This window comes from Micrasema longulum, unplaced genomic scaffold, assembly GCF_059751315.1.
Source record: "Micrasema longulum isolate JH-2025_06_02 unplaced genomic scaffold, ASM5975131v1 h1tg000407l, whole genome shotgun sequence".
Classification (NCBI taxonomy): Eukaryota; Metazoa; Arthropoda; class Insecta; order Trichoptera; family Brachycentridae; genus Micrasema; species Micrasema longulum.
In genome coordinates this window covers 413,738-432,584 of record NW_028277607.1, presented here as the reverse complement: position 1 = coordinate 432,584, position 18,847 = coordinate 413,738, and the positions used below count along the sequence as shown (strand labels likewise).

The 18,847-nt window shown below is 32.2% G+C and overlaps 1 protein-coding gene across 1 annotated transcript; it reads right to left on the bottom strand.

Moving 5' to 3' along the window:
* Nucleotides 1–1,800: 1,800 nt before the first annotated feature.
* LOC148281790 (uncharacterized) lies at nucleotides 1,801–18,795 on the bottom strand. The gene is made up of 5 exons (XM_088226110.1): nucleotides 18,461–18,795; nucleotides 17,894–18,076; nucleotides 14,764–14,875; nucleotides 13,125–13,271; nucleotides 1,801–12,676 (listed from the first exon to the last, which is right to left on the bottom strand). The coding sequence occupies exons 1-5, from the start codon at nucleotides 18,558–18,560 to the stop codon at nucleotides 11,917–11,919; spliced, it is 1,302 nt and encodes a 433-aa protein (XP_088082236.1). The 5' UTR covers nucleotides 18,561–18,795; the 3' UTR covers nucleotides 1,801–11,916.
* Between the last annotated feature and the right edge of the window lie 52 nt (nucleotides 18,796–18,847).

Sequence of the window (18,847 nt, the reverse complement as noted above, 5' to 3'; positions counted from 1 at the left end):
AGAGCTATGGAAGATTTCCGGTATGGCTTGTCGCTTCTGGACCAATGGGAAGAACTGAATGAGAATAAGCGGAAATGAACCTCTGAAGTTACACGCGGAGTTATTTCAGAAATACAAAACTTTGAAAAATCGTAGCGCCGATAATACGATATATAATATTAAAATAAAAAAATTGGCTTAGTTTAACAGTCTATTAACAAATATTTTTTTTTTTTAAAACCACTGAACTTCCTCATTGTTTCTATAGTCACTTTGTCAAATTTGTTAAGCGGTAAGTTTAAAAAAACACATTACAAATTAACTCGTTTTTTCTGTGTGAATGATTTATTTGCCCGTAATAAAATTATATAAGATGATTATATAAGACGGTATATGTAAATCTTTCAGGTATAATGTTGTTCCTTCATTCTTTGATCCATGATTAGTGCCATTTTTATCTAAAATATATTTTAGGTCCTCTGTGATAAGACATAATATTTACATGTATGAATACCCTTTTTTAAGATTAGCGTGTACAATATATATATTATTTAACTATTAATGTAATCCAATGGAAATGACTAATAAATGTGTAAGATGTTCATTGAATTTCATTTATTTATAAAGAAATCTGTAGAAAAAAACTGCATTTCACAATAGTTTAGTTGACGGATATAATATGTGTGTGTGTTTATTTTTACCTCTACTGAAAGATCATCGATCTCAGTTGTTATAGAGATGGGTAGCAGTTCAAAATAGACAGAAATAGACTATGTATAAATACGAGAAGATTGACTGCCACTTGTTCATCCGTTAAATCCTATTCAACACATGATTGTGAATATTACTTATAGATATTATCCATTAAAGTACAAAATATATTCAGTATGTCCAAATGCTTGCAGACTGGCTGGATTTCCTCCCTAGGGAGTTGTTCATATTTAAATTTATTTCAACAGAGAGGGAAAACATTTTTGAGAAGGGAATATGGAAGTCTAGGCATTTACAGGGCTTATGACCTGTCATTGGCTGGTTTAAGTGGCCACTTTACATCAGATGAAAGAGTTGAGGAAATTATGTTCAAACATAGGCAGAATGGTGAATGTTACACAGTGTGTAAAGTGGCCACTTAAACCAGCCCAATGACAAGTCATAAGCCCTGTAATGCCTAGACTTCCATATTCCCTTCTCAAAAATGTTTTCCCTCTGTTGAAATAAATTTAAATATTTGTATTCATTCATGTCTAGGAGGGGGATTCTTTATGGATAAACTGCAGTAAAACATTATTTGATCACTATCATTTTGTCAACACTTCACCCACCACTTTGCGTTATAACATTTTTAATTTCAATGAGAACTTCAGCCTATGGGAAATTGGATACAAAAAAAGTTTTCTTGCGACCGTAAAAATTAGAGTAATAAATTGTACGGCAGTTTCTTAAAAATGTACAAAAAAATAATAAAAATATTTTTATAAAAACTAACTACTTTTACGACATCACTTTGAATGATAAGAGAGGTGTGAAAGATATCTGGTTTACTTACCGTGATCGGACCAATCGGCAGAACTAACCAAGAAAAAGCGGAAGAGAACCTCTGACGTCACATGCGGAGTAGTTTCAGAAATACAGAATTTTTTGGCTTAGTTTAATATCCATTAACAAATAACTAATTTAAAAAACCGCCTAACTTCCTTCTCATTGAGTTGTTTAACTCATTCCATTACCTCAATTTCTCTCCAATTCAAAACATAAAAAAATAATAAGTAGGCAAAAACAATAAATATTCCACTAGTTTTAGTGATAAATAAAACAGCCAAATCTCTTTCAATATTGTATTTTATGCAGCCTTCAGAATTAAATACAGGAAGTACACGTTGGTCAATAGCTTATAGAGCAAAATATATTAAAACAAAGATTAAAAGTTTATTTAATTAATACAAAGCAAACACAAATTTAAGTTAACAACCATTAAATTATATAAATATGTATTTACTATCGATGTTTCAGTACATTTTCATGTGGCTAATAATAATACTTAAACTCTTTTAAACCATAAACAAAATAAAAAATATGACAACATTTAATAGCTTCAGAACTTCTCATAATAGCCCGACTTAAAAATGAATTTTGTGTGAAAGGTACGTAATTTGTGACTCGGCATTCAAATTTGTGTTAAAAAAAAGTAACCTTCAATACTAATTATAGTTCCATTAGCATAAATTGTTTCTACTTTATATCAAGCTACCTGCGAATGAATACAATTTAGGAATACTCAATTCACCGTAAAATACTCAAAATCAAATGTGGAGTCTAGCTATTACAAAAACAGGCTCGAGTCTGTAATGCGCAATGCGTAGATCCAAACCCACAGTCAAGTTAGACTAACTTTTTAAGATTAACTGAAATAATTTCAGTTTGTGTAAGGCTGGTAATTAAGAGAGATTCCGTTCAGTCTCTACTCAAATTTTTCATCAGTGACGAATCTTATTTTATATTTGTTTAATTATTTATCAAGGGTAGCGTTAAGTCTTGGCCAAACGTGCTTGATAGTATGTATATTATAATTTAATCCTTATCATAACAAGGCAGATTTTCATAAAATTTTCTCTCCATGACTACATTTTCATTACTCTATGAATAATGATTTCGTTTTATTTATCATATTTTTAGTCAAATCAAGTAGCTTTATTTCACTGCACAAATTTAAAGACATCCCGTCATTAGCTACATTTTTTTCTCTCTCAATAATTTGTTACTTTAAAATGATTTTTAATTATTTTTAACAATTTTTAGGGGGCATATCAATCGGTTTTTCATTATTTTTCACCTCTACGTGTAAACTCTTATTTTAAGTACACTCGCCCAAGTTTATGCGAAGTGAATGAGACCAAATGCTCTATGGAATTAAAGGCGAATTCTACAAAGACATATTTTTTCCTAGGGCTGTTTTTTAAATAAAAACAATAAAAATTTAACAAGTTTTGTGCAAGATCAAATTTAAAATATCGACGGCGCAATTAGCATACCTCGAAAAGAATCACCTTTATTAAGATGCAATAATTTTTTACCTGTAAAAATAGAACATCTTTACAATGGGAGAGTAACAAACTTAGATACATAACTCTAATGAGCAAATAATACAATACTGATGAGCTACGGCTCTGCTTCTTATAGAAGTGTTTCTGTGCATTTTGAATGAGAAAATATTGTATTTCGTACATCTAATAAAACACCAATACACTTTACCGTGTTATATCATATACATACACACACATAAGATATTTAATACACATATTGGATGAGCAAATAAAATAGGAACAAGGACACGAAGGATTGCAAGTAACACTTGAATTCTCCTATAAGAAATGATATAAGAGTGATTGATGAAAAGTAAAAAAAAGTGCCGAATTCAATATTCTTCTCTATTCAATCTCAATTTGTTTTCTAACTATCACAACATTAATGTTTAAAGCCAGAAAATTCAGCGGCTATCTCTGCAGCAGTCTTTTACATCTTTTTCAATAAATAACAAATTAGGTAATAACAATAGAGTATGTTTGGTAATATGGTACTAAGGTTATACAACACTTATAAGACATGCAACAATTATATTATGTATATCGAGGGAGGTACATTCATAGGTAAAGCTTTAGAACGGGGAACACATATTTATTCTTAGACATCAATTACACATATAGGTATGTATTATAAATGGGTGATTAAAAGATTCCTTTTAATTTTCCATTTCCTAAATTTATAATTTATCTTGTTTATTTCCTTTGTGGACCAGTTCATAAACTGCCAAATTCGACGTGAGAAATATTCATTTGAATTTGTGTAAAATTTTTGATAATTGACGAAAACGTGAGTTTATTAGACTTCTACACAAAGCAGGAAATGATCTAGAAATGTACAGTTCAGTAACAAATTGTCAAAGTATTGTCTTCAAATTTATCACATTATTAACATAATCAATTTGTATGTTGAACTGATCCACACTTTAATTGATTTTTGTTATCTTTGTACGTTTTCAGTATTTTACAAATTGCCGATTTTCAATGTGTTTTGTTTTATCTCAAATATATTTCTTCGGAGAAATACTGAACTGCGAACCTTTTCTACGATGTAAACAGCCATTTGATAAGAGTTCATTGTCTTGTATGATTATTGTTATACTAATAATATTTTGCATGCATATAAGAATATAATAATGTATCGACATGTATCACATTCATTCATTTGTGATATAATATTATATATTATGTTTTGTAACTAGTGAAGAACCTAACCAAATCTATTGTCGCCAGTTAGGTGGCAATTTTGATTAATTATAATCAATAAGAACATACGGATTATAAATTTCATTGGGCAAATAGCTGAATTGAAAAAAATTACAATGATGAAAAGGAAAGTTATATTTTTTTTTTAATTTTATAAATCGATTGTCCAGTTAATTAGCCAGATAAATCTGAAAAATCAAATTGAAGTTAAGTACTCAGTTTTATGTCAAATTTTCATCTATCGATGCACTCCTCGGGCAACTGCAAAATTCCACCAAAAATATATAACGGCGTAAAACTTGTACTTGTGCTTGGGTCACTTCCAGCTTTGCCAACCTCCATCCATTATTCATTATCAGCCCGATCATCGTGGAAGAGGGGGGGGGGGCGGCTATATTCCCTTCTCAAAAATGTTTCCCTTCTCTGTTGCAATAAATTTAGATCTCAACATCCAGGGGAGTGAAATCCAACCCTTCTACAAACATTTGGACATACTCGAAACATTTTTGATAAAGCTAACTGGTATGAGAAGAATCATAAAAATTGAAAACTGTTTTCAGGCGTTGCCTAATAGGTGAAATAATTCAGCCAGATGAATTTAGACTGTGGGTGAGCCCACAAAGGCTTCAGCTCTTTTATTTCGCAAAAGATAACAGATCGGAAGCGCTGAGAAAATGGGGATGTTAAAACATAGGCAGAACGGTGAATGATCCGCAGTGTGCGAAGTGATCTCTTAAACTAGCCAATGACAGGTCATAAGCCCTGTAAATACCTTGACTCACATATTCCCTTTCCAAAAATGTTTTCCCTCTCCATTGCGATAAATTTAGACAGTTTTTTCTCTCATTTTCTCTGAACTTGATAATTGGAGAAGTCTGACTAATGAACTGGATAATCAAAATCTGCATCACCATTCAAAATTATCTTCAGTTAAAATAAAATAGTGGTGCGTAGTTTTCCACTATTTCCGAAATAAAATCAAATTCTTCACTGTATTACTAGACAAGAGTACCTTACCTTAGAAAAATGTAGTGTATCTTTACATCAAATAGACAGTTTAATAATATGTACAGTTTTAAGATTTCAGAAATCAAAATTCAACGCATTAAATTTGTCGAGATAATAATTTGATATTTTATCAATATAAATTTAGGCAGTCATTCGAAGGCAAAACCTTTGATGGAAATTTTAATTTCAGGTTTTATTTCAAACCATAACAATATCTCCCGTGTCCGATAATAATTGTTACGTTCTTTAAAAAACATAAAATTGATCATTTTAAATTACTAAAAAGATACCATTTTTGTTTTATTTATAAATATTAGAAAATATTTGTTATTTTCTTTGTATTTATTATATATATATATAATATATATGTATATAGATATCGTACAATATATATGTGACTATGTAAATAAGTGTATTTTAATTTAAAATAAAATGTAATAAAATATATTTCAATCATTCGATATACAAAGCTGTAACCAAACAGAATATTTATTTCCCAGGAATTTTTGGAAAAAACCTGATTTTAAAATATATTGGTGTTAAAAACACAATAGTTCTACCTGACAAGTTTTGTAAACATTTTATCATTATTTCATCATCGAACTTTATTATAAAGAGCAATTTGTACATTGTAATTACGTAACCAAAAACAAAATGAAATTTGCGTTTAGAATTAATCTAAAAAACATTTAGAGTTATATATTATTAGAGTCCAATTTAGTTAAGGCTCGATGAAATTATAAATGAAGTGAACAATTTTTGAAAAGCAATTTTGTGTTATTATAGCTAGTCATAAACGAGTGTTGAAAATGGAATCCTGTCATCCGAAGTCTGCGACATTACCACATGACTACGATCCAAAAAAATAAAGAGAGAGTAACCACTGCAACATATACGAGGTGTGTTCAGAAAATAACGAGAATTTTTAAATTTCGCAGGTTTGGAGTCCGACTGTCAAACACATGCCCCTGAAGTATGCTAAAATTTTCAGATGTATTCATTTTTACTTTGTCTTTGGCAGCCGCTAAGGTTAGATGTGTTTTTATGAGCTCGGCGATTTTTGTTTGTTAAAAAAATGGATTCACATAAAATTTTGTGTAAAAAATGAAATAATAAACAACAAAGAAACCATCATGCCGTTTCCCCGAAGGGATAGACAGAGAGGATAGAACGCCATTTTAATCCGTCTTTGCATACAGACCTCGCTTCCTCTACATTCATACATCTTCTCATGCACGCACGCCGATTATTCCTACTCGTGACATGTCCATCTTTAAGTATTTGATGGACTTGAATGTGCCATGTCTTTCGTGGTCTTCCTCGTTTTCTGCATCCACCAACATTCGCATCGTTGATCCTTTTAGCCATTCTTTCGCTCTACATGTCCGAACCAACGCAGTGCCTCTTTCTGGATTCTGTCGATAATGTATGTAACAAAGTGTGTGTGAAATGTTAACGCCCATGGTGAGTCTGCTATGAGGCAAACAGGAGTTTACGAGTGGTATACGCGTTTTCAAGGTGGTCGTGAAGACATTGAAGATGAGGAACGGCCCGGACACCGCAACACATCAACAATCGATGAAAACGTGGAAAAAATTAATGAAATGGTTGTGAACGATTGCCGAATCACAATCAGAGAAGTCGCTGATGATGTTGGCATATCGATTGGCTCATGCCATAAAAAAATTTCAAATTTTTTGGGTATGAAACGCATGGCAACAAAATTTGTTCATTTTGAACAAAAACGGCGGCAAACGGAAGTTGCTCAGGTGTCTCTAAATCTCTAAATGAAGTCAACGACGATGCAGAATTACTGAAATGTGTTATAACAGGTGACGAAACATGGGTTTACTGATATGACGTCGAAACTAATCCAATCGTCTCGTTGGAGGCATTCTGGATCGCCAAGATTAAAATCGCCGAACATGTCTAACCTTGGCGGCTGCCACAGACAAAGTAAACAACGAAAACAGCTGGAATTTTAGCATACTTCAGGGGCATGTATACCAACATAATGTAAAAAAGTTTGATAATCGGACTCTCCCAAACCCCCAAAATTGAAAAATTCCCGTTATTTTCTGAACATACCTCGCATACATAATGCATTTATTTCTATAGCTTGGCAATAATTTTTCTATGCAACTGAGTTTAGTAGCCACTTAATTTCCACTAAACGCCAAATGCAAAACATTCTAGTTTGATGGTGTAAATTCTAGGTGGAATTCGATTGTAATTTATTGTATAAATAAAAGGCAAGCGATACTTAAATCCACAAATTCAGAATAACTCGTGACTGTTTTCGCTTTACTGAAACATTATGTATTTGAACTCGTTACAAAAACAATATATTCTGGGGTAATTACTACAGCTAGGTCTCTTCAAAATCAGCATTTGTGAGTTATCCACTAAAACATTTCAGTTTGTAAGTGAAAATTTTTGATGGAAGTTCATTGTAATTTATTATAAAAATAAAAGACAAGTGATATTCGAATCCACAAATTTGTAATATCAAGTGACCGGTCTCGAAGATGTCTTGAAAGCGGTGAAACCGGTCACTGGATATTCCAAATTTGTGGATTTCATTCGTCTTTTATTTCTATAGTAAAGTGCCCACTAAAAACACATTTTTTATCCTCCTCCGTGAATGCTTCAAATAGACAAATCATTTTAGAGTAATAATACGCCACTGGCTATTAGAGTCGCCCATACGGGCAAAAACTATTATATGATTATCAAACAAGAAGTTAGCCACAGTTTGCAGCAATACGACGGGCCGTAGGTACTCAGGTCGAGAATTGCGATCGCATACCGAAACCGTCCGTTACATGTTTGTTGTTAAACTAAAAACCAAACTGAAAATTTGAAACGCTTTTCTTCTACACAATAGAGCTGAAGGGCTTTTGTAGCGAATTATCATCACCATTCCCTTTCCGCACCTAATGGTGCATAGGGCAATGCATTGATACACTAATTGTAGATTTTCTCGATCATTTATGTTACATGAAGGCAAGATTATCAGTCTTACGCTTCAGGTACCAGTCCAGAGACTATGAAATATTCTAGTGTGTCCTTTTAAATAAATATGTATATCAACCATGTCAGGAATCAAACCCGAGACCTCTTGCCATGGCAGGCCAACGCGCTGACCATTACACTGAGCAAATCATGCATTTAAATCATCATAATATAATTTAAATTAATCGCGACTCGTCTGTTAGTAGCATTCATGGTGGAAGATACGAATATGTGTTTTTAGTGGGTAACTTAAAAATCCTGATTTTTGAGTTACCTAGTTGTAGTGATTACTCCAAGATATAAACTCTTGCGTTTACCCCGTAACACTTTGTAAAAAGGTCCTTTGGACAAAAACAATTCTCACTTATTCTTCATCTCTGTTGTAATATATTAAAATTCAAGTTTACGTTTATAAATTTGTATTAACCACTTTTATTTTGAATTACACTTTGACCGGTTTCGAGGTTACTACCTCATCGTCAGGAATTAAACTAACTTATAATTACACGCGTTGCTATTTATAATTTAAATATTGTATGAAAGAAACATAAAAATAAAAGAAGGAACATATAAGATGTCTCAGTAATAATAATTTTTTAGAATTCGCAAATCATCTTATATCGGAAAACCATGATTTTTATCAAGAAACGGGTGTAGAAACTTTGCATGTCAATAAATATGGTTTTTGTTTATACAATTTAGAACAATTAGAAATTAGTAAAGCCATTAATCAAAAACTTCAAATAATAAATTATCAATTAAATTTAACTTCGAGTCCTCTTTTAAAATATTCCCATTATGATTCATTTTATCTACTTTCTCTCTCTTTCTTTCATTTTTCTGTCTCTTTCGTACAATATTTTACCATATAAATAGCAACACGTGTAATTATAAGTTAGTTTCATTCCTGACGTAGTAACCGCGAAACCGGTCAAAGTGTAACTCAAAATTAAAGTGGTTTATACAAATTTATAAACATAAACCAGAATTATAACATATTACAACAGAGATGAAGAACATTTTAGAGAAGGTAATATAGAAGTCTAAACATCTACAGGGCTTATAACCAGTCATTGGCTGGTTTAAGTGGCCATTGTACACGCTGTGTAACATTTACCATTCTGCACTTATTTGAACATCTATATTTCTTCAATTCTTTCATCTGTTGATGTTTGTGAATTTAAAGTTGAAGGAATATAGATATTCAAATATGGGCAGAATGGTTAATGTTACACGGTGTGTAAAGTGACCACTTAAACACATCTTATTTTTTCTCTCTTATGTTGCACAAAATATTATGACTGTCCATTATTTATTATAGGAGCAAAAATTCATTAACATTTTCTTGTATACCCACGAACAGGCCATGCCTTTGTGGGATTTTTGTTTACTATTTTTACTATTAATATGTATTTCATTGCTATGTAATTATGCTTTATTTTTTTAATACTCTGTTTTATCATTTATGTTTATTGTAAAAAACAAAAAAAAAACAAAAAACCAGCCAATGACAGGTCATAAGCCCTGTAGATGCCTAGACTTCTACATTACCTTCTCTAAAATGTTCTTCATCTCTGTTGTAATATGTTAATATTAACAGCTCCCCGGGGAGTTGAATCCAGTCCTTGTCTAAAAACATTTGGACAAGCTCAAAATATTGATACATTGAATTTTATAATAAAGATACCATTCTCGAAGATGTCGCAAAAGCGATGAAACCGGTCACTGGCTATCAAATCCCAAATCTGTGGACTTAAGTATGACTTTTCTTTTGTTTCTAAAATAAAACTTACGCAAACATGACAAAAAAACATCGGGTGAATTGAATCAATGTCAAGATAAAGGGAAACATTACATTATATATATTTTTATGCAGTTATATTTGTGAAATTTATCGGTATTGTACTTAATGCTCTTTATAATAAAGTTCCTAATTACAATACCAGTTTGTTTGCCGATATATAAATAAAGATAAGTTCCATTTATTTTTAAATCATCAACACAAAAAATCTCAGTCCAGAAATTAAAACTGGGTTGGGTCCATTTGCAGTTTAAGGTGTTCTCATAACACCTATTAAAGTCATAAAAATATTTTTTATTTTCACCGGTAAGAAAACTTAAATAAAACCAAAGCTAAAATAATTTGTTTAACTACAATTAAAACAAATTTTAAGCTCACTGACAGGCTATTAAAAACTAAAATATAATTCGATATGTCATGTTTTCACACAAAACTAAATACTTTTACTAGCTAATGTAATGATTAGGCACAAATAAAAGTATATTTTATTAAAACCAACTAGGAAACTCGTGCGTAAACCTAGAAAACATAAGCACGCATTTATAATTAGAACACTAAATTAATTCATTTTCTTAAAACTTCAGGAACATGTAATACACTTATATGGTGATGCATATTCTTAGGATCATTTTTTTCTAAAGCAAATAAATTTGATTAGATCACGTAAGAAAATTAACTAGGTACTAAAATGTAAAAAAAAATAACAGTTAAAATATTGAGCCCTAATCAATATCTTTAAATTTAGTAAAACTACCTTTGAGTATTTGGAAAGGAAATAAGACTCGCTAAAAGCATTACCATTGTAAACTTATCAATAGTCAAAGTGCAAACGAAATAACAACCTTCAATGTAAAATCATAGATTTTCATCATCCGCATTATAAAAAGTAAGTTATTTTCTATCACAAGTAACTTTGAGGTTATTCTTTGAAACACATTATTGCATAATAACAAGAGAAAATAAAAACGAGCGAAACACATTACAAAATGTTTCTTTAAAATGGCAAATTGACTACCCTATATTCTCCAAACTTCTACACCCTAAAAACACCCTATAACGAAGATAACACAAATACAATTTAGATACTTTTTATTGAAAAATAAAAAACAATTTTTAAAGCTCGGTGATGCGTTGTGTGCGTCATCTATTATCTTTCTACTCTCATGTTATTTCCCAAAATACCTAAAGTTATACAACCAGTACAGAAAATTTACCGACTCGAGAGTCATAAGTAAATTTAAGCGTATTCGTTTTATTGACGGAGTTTCCAATCACCGACGTCATTCGTTCTTCATTCCATACAAATTACATCACAAAACTATAGTAACGGGTAAAGGGGTACACTCTTCGCATATCTCTTATATATAAATATATACACGAGCGCAGTGTGGCTCGACAGAAGTTTCACCAAATAAAGAGTATCGTAACAATACCAAATAAATACTAATAATTTACAAGCTCGCATCGTGTTTTTATCAGACTCGAAATCACTTTACTCGAGTAAAGTTGAATCCATTAATACATTACAAAATGTGGTAAAACTATTTGTTGGTTTTATTCTTTGGCACTTGCAGATTTTTGGAGTTGCTCGAACGAATTAGTCAAATATAAAATTAAAGCAAGATCCCACATCCTCGTATTCCATTTGAAAATATTATTTTTTATAATATTTAATATTTTCAAAGCGGCGATTAAACATCGCGTCACATGTCGCCACATGTTTTACCTTCGAGAATTATAAATAAAGCAGTTTAGAATATCTTAGGCTATGAGATCACGTCGGAACGCCAAAAAGTCGATTGGCGATTGCGCTACAACCGATACTGCGATTCAGTGGATCGCCATATTGGGAACTGTGAAACGAGAGTGAAGGTCGTTAGGAGTGACGGGGGTCAGGGGAAGGTTGTGACCTCCGAGGGTAGAGGACAGCGTAGACTGACCGCCCCTGGAGTGATGGCTCGGCTGACTTTCCTCCCTGTTCGGTTTGGACTTACCGTTGGGACTGGCTCGGGGAGAAGCGGCCGGGGTGAGAATGCCCAGACTATTGGGAGAAACTCCCATTTCACCAGAGACACGGGTGTGACTAGATGGACTACTCTTGAAGACGAAACTATGGTTATGCTTGTGTTCCGATTTGGAGTCCTGCTCCATCTTGGTGTGATGGACGAAGTTATTGTTGATTTGTAGATTTCCGACGTTTTGTCTGGGAAGCGTGAGGGTAGTCAGGCCCGTCGCATCTTTGGATATTTTGTTTCCCGCATTTTCTAAAACGGCTCGGATTACCTTGTTGCTGTCCAGCTGTGCGGAGTCGATGGCGTGGGCTAACTGGCGCGATTGAGAGGCGCTGGCGACCGCCGTGTTTATATGGTTTTGCGACGATTGGACGACTAAGCCTTGCAGAGCCTTGACAACGGGAAGAGACAGAGGTTTGAGGGTTTGGGTAGTGTGGGCGGGAGGGATAAGGGCGGTGACATGGCTCGGAACGGGGGAGGGGGGGTGAGAAGTGAAGTGTTGGGCGATAGAATGATTCTTCAAACCTTGGGCAGTTTTATAGCTCTTTCCACAGTGACATTTGTATCCTTTCCTGATTCTGAAAAATCAAACAAATGAGTTAAATCTGCGCAATTCTACCACCTGTTTTTACTGAATTCTGATAAAAGGATCTTTACTAAAATAATTACGAAAAATAAACCATATTAAAAATAGAGGAATTTACCAAACAAAACATAAGGGGAGGGGTCTTGAAATAAGGGTTTCACTTTTCTTCTACGGATGGGCTTGGGTTTGACAAATATTCTGGTTATATAATGTAAACAAAAAGAAATCATTAATTCATCACAAAACTAAAGCGAGCATAGCGATTAACCATAGATAATACAATAAAAAACGATAAGGCAAAACAAGATGGTTGAAAAAAATGTGAAGGTAAGTTTTGCGGAGTAAGTTTCGTTGGCCAAATTTTTATTCTCTTTAGAATGATAATATTAGTACTAAAAAATCATAGGAAGCGGTAGTAGCAATGAATATGTTGTACTTACTTGCCGTCTTTTTTGTGACCATTTTTGGAATGGTATTTAATGCCATTGACATTTTTATATCTCTTCTTACAGCCAGGTACAGGACAAGCAAATGGTTTCTCCGCTAATCCGTTCGCTTGGCTATTAGTTCCTGCAGATTGGTTTATTCTGGAAATTTGTTCCCTCTCATTATTTATCAATTAATAAGTCATTTATTTACATACATAAGTTTATTGTACATTATTTGAGACATAAGTCCCAACTCCATGGGACTAAAAGTCCTATGTTGAGATTCACATTAGTTTATTATTACAAGGAACTTCTTAATCAATTAACAATATTTTTTCACTTAAAATGCATTAAATTATCATATTTATATTTATTTTACTTTAAATCTTCAAGTACAAAGAATAAGTATGTTAGCGAGCTTATTGCTAAAAGCAATATCTTCCAGTCAACCAAAAAACAGTACAAAAAGGTAGAAATAACATTGACTCCATATTCACGTTTAGTTTACTAAATGGTTTGATTGATGAAGTATTGTTACTGGAACAAGTGGCAGTCAACGTTCCGATCCGCCGGTTGCAAAATAATGATGTGCTGTTCCTCAATCAACACAACACAAACTATGGCTTGCATGCACCAATGTCCCGATTGTGTGGTAACTTGATACAGGATCTGGACTCTTTTGGTGTAAGTCCTTCTTGATCTAAATAATCACTAAAATAGACCAGATCTTGTCCCGAGGTAGTTTATTTTTTCCTAGCTTAAATTTTTTTATAGTTGTCAACTGATTATCATACATTTACAATTCATACCAATTATTGAAAACGATATGAGGTTTGTTTGTTCATTAATAATAGTAGTGCTTTCACACTTACGTAGATTACGTACAGAGCATACGGGGTCCGTCCATAGATTATTGGAACCAATATATCCCTAAAAATTGGACCTCCAATCAGTATCAATTTTTTTTTTATTTAATAAAATCAGCTATAAGTTAATTAATCTTTTTAGTACCTACAACAAATATTTTTTAATTAGTTTGTTACTAATCGTAGCGATCTAAGATGGGTTCGGTGTTCGTTCATCAATAACTTCTAAAAAATTGTGGCAAGCCCACACACAACCTTCCGACTGTGCAGTTATGTGCGGACTGAAGTAAAATACACTGTGCTCCATCTAATTCTGGAATATGGAATTGCATAAGTCTTATGGTTATTTAAGGCGGTCGCCCAGTAATTCGCAAGTCTAAATCTTTAGTATCTCTGTGGAAGCAATTCTAACAAACCAATCCTTGTTAATTTTTCATATATTGTGATGGTTTTATAACTTCAGTACTTAAATCAGTTGCAATGAGATGGCATTATAATATTAAACTACGAAATATAACTCATTTATGCTGAAATTATGACATAAAATTGCTTTTTTGTTTATTTCAAAGCACTTTTTTTGAATTTCTGTATAAGTAGTGGGCACAAATTTAACCTATGTATCTAGTACCAAGCGACTGCTTCTCTAGCAGAAAACCTCACAGAGTATAATTTAAGCTCAACAGCGTAGCGCAGTTTAAACTCATGCTGTGTAGGCGGCATCCAGCAAGACTATGAACCACTATGTGTGGACAAGTGTTAGAAGAAGAAAATAAAGCAATACACACCTGGTTCCATAGCGGAGTATGAAATCAGAGCTAAATTCCTCAACATTAGCCCACGAGTCATTGCTGTCTTCCGATTGGCCGCTCAACATCTCTTCCTCGTCGAACTCACTACCTGAGGTATAAAAAGACTCTAATGATTTCAATTAGAGCCTTCGGGACAAGTAATTAGGTAATTAAAAGGTTTTAAACTCCTACAACACTCCTTACACACAAAAAAAATATTCACAGACACGAGTCGTTTCAGATAGCCACTATAAGCTATATATTAACTGTATTCCCTCTTTATATTATTTTCATCTTGTTTTAATTGTCCGTCTAATGGTCAGCGCATTTGCCTACCATGCAAGAGATCTCGGGTTCAATTCCCGACATGGTTGACATGGTGTTTTTACACAAGAATATTTCATAGTCGCTAGACTGACATCTGAAGAGTACTACTAATCATCTTCATGCAGCAATAAAGATCAAGACACACTGTGGTTGGTGTACCAATGCAGTGCCCTATGCACCATTAGGTGCGGGAAGGGAATAATTTTTTAATTTTGAACTTTTTATATACTAATCTGCATCATGTTCAAAATTGAGCAAAATGTTTTTGTTTTTAAATAAATGTTTATAAGTAGAATATTTTGCTACGTAATTATTGTTATTTTAGATAATTAATATAGCGCTATTTTTGTGAAAATCACCTAAGATCTAAATAAACAAATATCTCAATAGGGATGAAGAAATGATTATTGAAAGGAATATATAAGTCGAGGCATTTATATTTTTGATATATATGTCCACCATGAGCATGTTTACTTACTAACATGTTTTAAAAAATATATATTTTCTTTTTTTTTACTGGTATTTGCATTTTTTAAAAGTCAAATATTGTCACAATAGATCTCCACAGATCGCAGTGACTTTGCCCTCTCATGCAGAACAAGTTTAATAATTCATCTATTTAAATTTTAATTTATGGCCTTCAAAGGACACATATACACGGTTTTTCAGGGCCAGACCGCGTAACTTCAGTGGAACATTTCTCATGGTAAGCTCGAAAAAAAAACGTAACAATTCTTTTCCAAAAACTAATTAAAAAATATATATATATATAAATTCTCAAAATGGAGTAGATCCTTCATTTCTCGGACCGGCAGTCCCTCCACAAACCCCTACTCCTCTCCTACCCAGCCGCTTCCCTTGTCCGCGCCTGATGCCTATTGCTTCGTAGGTCAAATAAGTTTTTATCTTAATTTTTTTGTACGGGAGGGATAGGGGTTGCGGGAGGGATGCTAGTCCGAGAAATTAATTATTTACTCCATTTTGAGATTATATCAACAAAAAAAAAGTATTGGAATTACTTTTTGGAAAAAAAATATTAACATTTGTTTAAAGCTTACCATGAGGAATGTTCCTCTGAAGTTTCGTGGTCTGGCCCTGAAAAACCATGTAAAATTCGTATTTACATTGAAGAAAAAAAAAAGAGAAAAAAAAGATATTTAGATGTGAAAGGATAACAAAGTCAAAATAGTAAATGTCAATGTTATGGTTCCGGGTGCGATTCGCGGTGAGAACGCAAAAAATAAATGTGACTTTTTTCAAGCCTGGGTGTTCTGTGCTGTAATTCACCACTGTAATTGGGCTTCCTGGCCTGCTGTGGTACACATAATACTTTTAAAAAATATATTTAAATGGTAAAGTGATTTGACGAGTCAATGACAGGTCATAAGCCCTGTAAATGTAAAATATTCCCTTCCTTTCGTTTCTCTGTAATATAATCGATCTATTTTAAATCCTATGTAATAAAAATCACTACTCAAACCTTATCTAAAATTATAACAAAGCTTGGTAAAAAAAAATAGTATTTTTGATATGAACATGCTTAGTTAAATCTAACAGTAATATTTGCAGCTTTTTTCGTAATAATGTGACTATAAACACTCCCAACTTTTGCGAATAATCTCTTAGGAATAAATCTTAGCTAATAAGTACACACGTACAACTTGTTTTGATTGTAGTGAATACTGCATATGTTTTTTTTATATAAAATTTTGGGATTGGTGTACCAATGCAGTGCCCTATGCACCATTAGGTGCGGAAAGGCAATCATGAAATAAATGAAATATAAAAAATAAAAAAAACAACAAATGTAATTCCATCTATTTTGTGTAATTCTATAATTGAAGATAAACCCTATATGCATGTGAAATTGTATTAACAAATAACTTCAAATTGTATGTTTTACTAGTATGTATCTTTGTTGAATTAATAAAATAAAATATTTTTTTTTTTTTAAATCACATTTGTATGTTTTCTCATTTCTCAAAGAATCAAATTCAATGTTGCTAATGAAATAAACAAAATTATTAAAGGAATAGTTCCGAGATATTTTCAAAATGAACTAAAAAATAATGAGTTCTTTTATAACTATGCAACAAGAGGATCTAAAAATATAAGACTGGAAAAGAAATCAAAAGCAATGTCCCAGAACTGCCTTATGTACAAGGGAATACAATTATTTGAGGAAATGCCAGAAAGCATAAAAAATGAAATAAATGTAAATATATTTAAAATTAAATGTAAAAAATATAAATGTGAAAAATATTAGGTAATATATAGTGTAAATAGTGGTTATAATTCATGAAAATGTACATATGAAACAGTGAATATTATAAATTAGGATATTAAGTGTATAATAGTGATAAATAATGTTAGAATAAGTATAGATAGATGTAAATACGAGTATATATTAGACTATGTTAATCATAGAACTAAATAAAATAAATAATAATAGTAATAATACGTATCTTTGTTGAATGAATAAAAAAAAAAGTTTTTTTTTTCATATTAAATATTTTGAAAATGGCGTTTTCTGTTTTCGTTGTGACAAATAAACTATTGAAACTTGGCGGATTCTAATTGGAAATTGGTTAGTATCTAAAAGTATCTAAGAATAGTCCATTCTCTATTCTTAATTCTATGATCTAACTACATTTGAGAATATTATACTTGCCAAAAGATCAACCTCTATCATTATTATAGATCGATTATTAATTGTCAAGGTATCAGACACGTGAAATAAATTAGCTATATATAAAATAACTTATTAAAAACTGGTTTTATTCGGGTGTAAAGCGCTCACCAGTCGGTGTGTTGCTTCTAATGGATGGAGTCTTGACTACAGATGCTAGCTTACGGCGGATTTCTGGAGCTATAGAAGGGTTCTCCCTTCGAGAACTTTCCGTGAAAAATCGGAGAACATAGCTCAGAGGTAAACATGATGGTTGGGATGCTTCCTTTTGTTCTATCACCAAAGGGTCATAATCTAAAGACAATAAGTTACATTTTTAATTAAGTGCTGAAAAAACAAATACTTTAATGTCGAACAATATAATGCATTTATAATAAATTATTTACGAACAATGTTATTATTTTGACAACCCCTGTAATCAGCTGAGCAATTGTGATAACACGCGCTGTTATAATTTTAAATCTAACAATTACTAAATGCATATCTTAAAAATGGATGCATTTTAACGTAATATGAAGTAGATAAGGTATAACAACACATGACAGGTCCAACGCTTATGTGATATTTTGTATACCCTTATGAGTCGAGGGTGGGTTGGGGACTCAGGTGATCACCAAAACATCGCACAAAGAAAACAAACTTAGTCAAAGAGGAAAAATAAGATATCCAGGCATTTACCAATATGTGTATCTTCAATATGCTGAATTAAATCACCTAAACTGGCAAATGTTATGCCACAACCATTAAATTTACAGATGTTTATCATGAAGACAGCCATATCTAGCGGCGTCGAGTCAAGCAACTACTGCTTTCATATTTTTAAATTTTTACGTAATATTATTTTTATTATTATCGAACATTTAAAAATTAACCTGAATTGAACATGTACCAAAAAATATTTTCTGAAATTATCAAGTAATATTTTGAGAACGTTCTTACATATTAAGTTTTTTTAGAATAAAATATACAAGGTCTTATTTGACTATTCATATCACAAGGCAGTAGTGGCGCCCTCGGATAAATCGATAATACATCTGCATGATCAGAAAATAAGTGTGGTCAAAA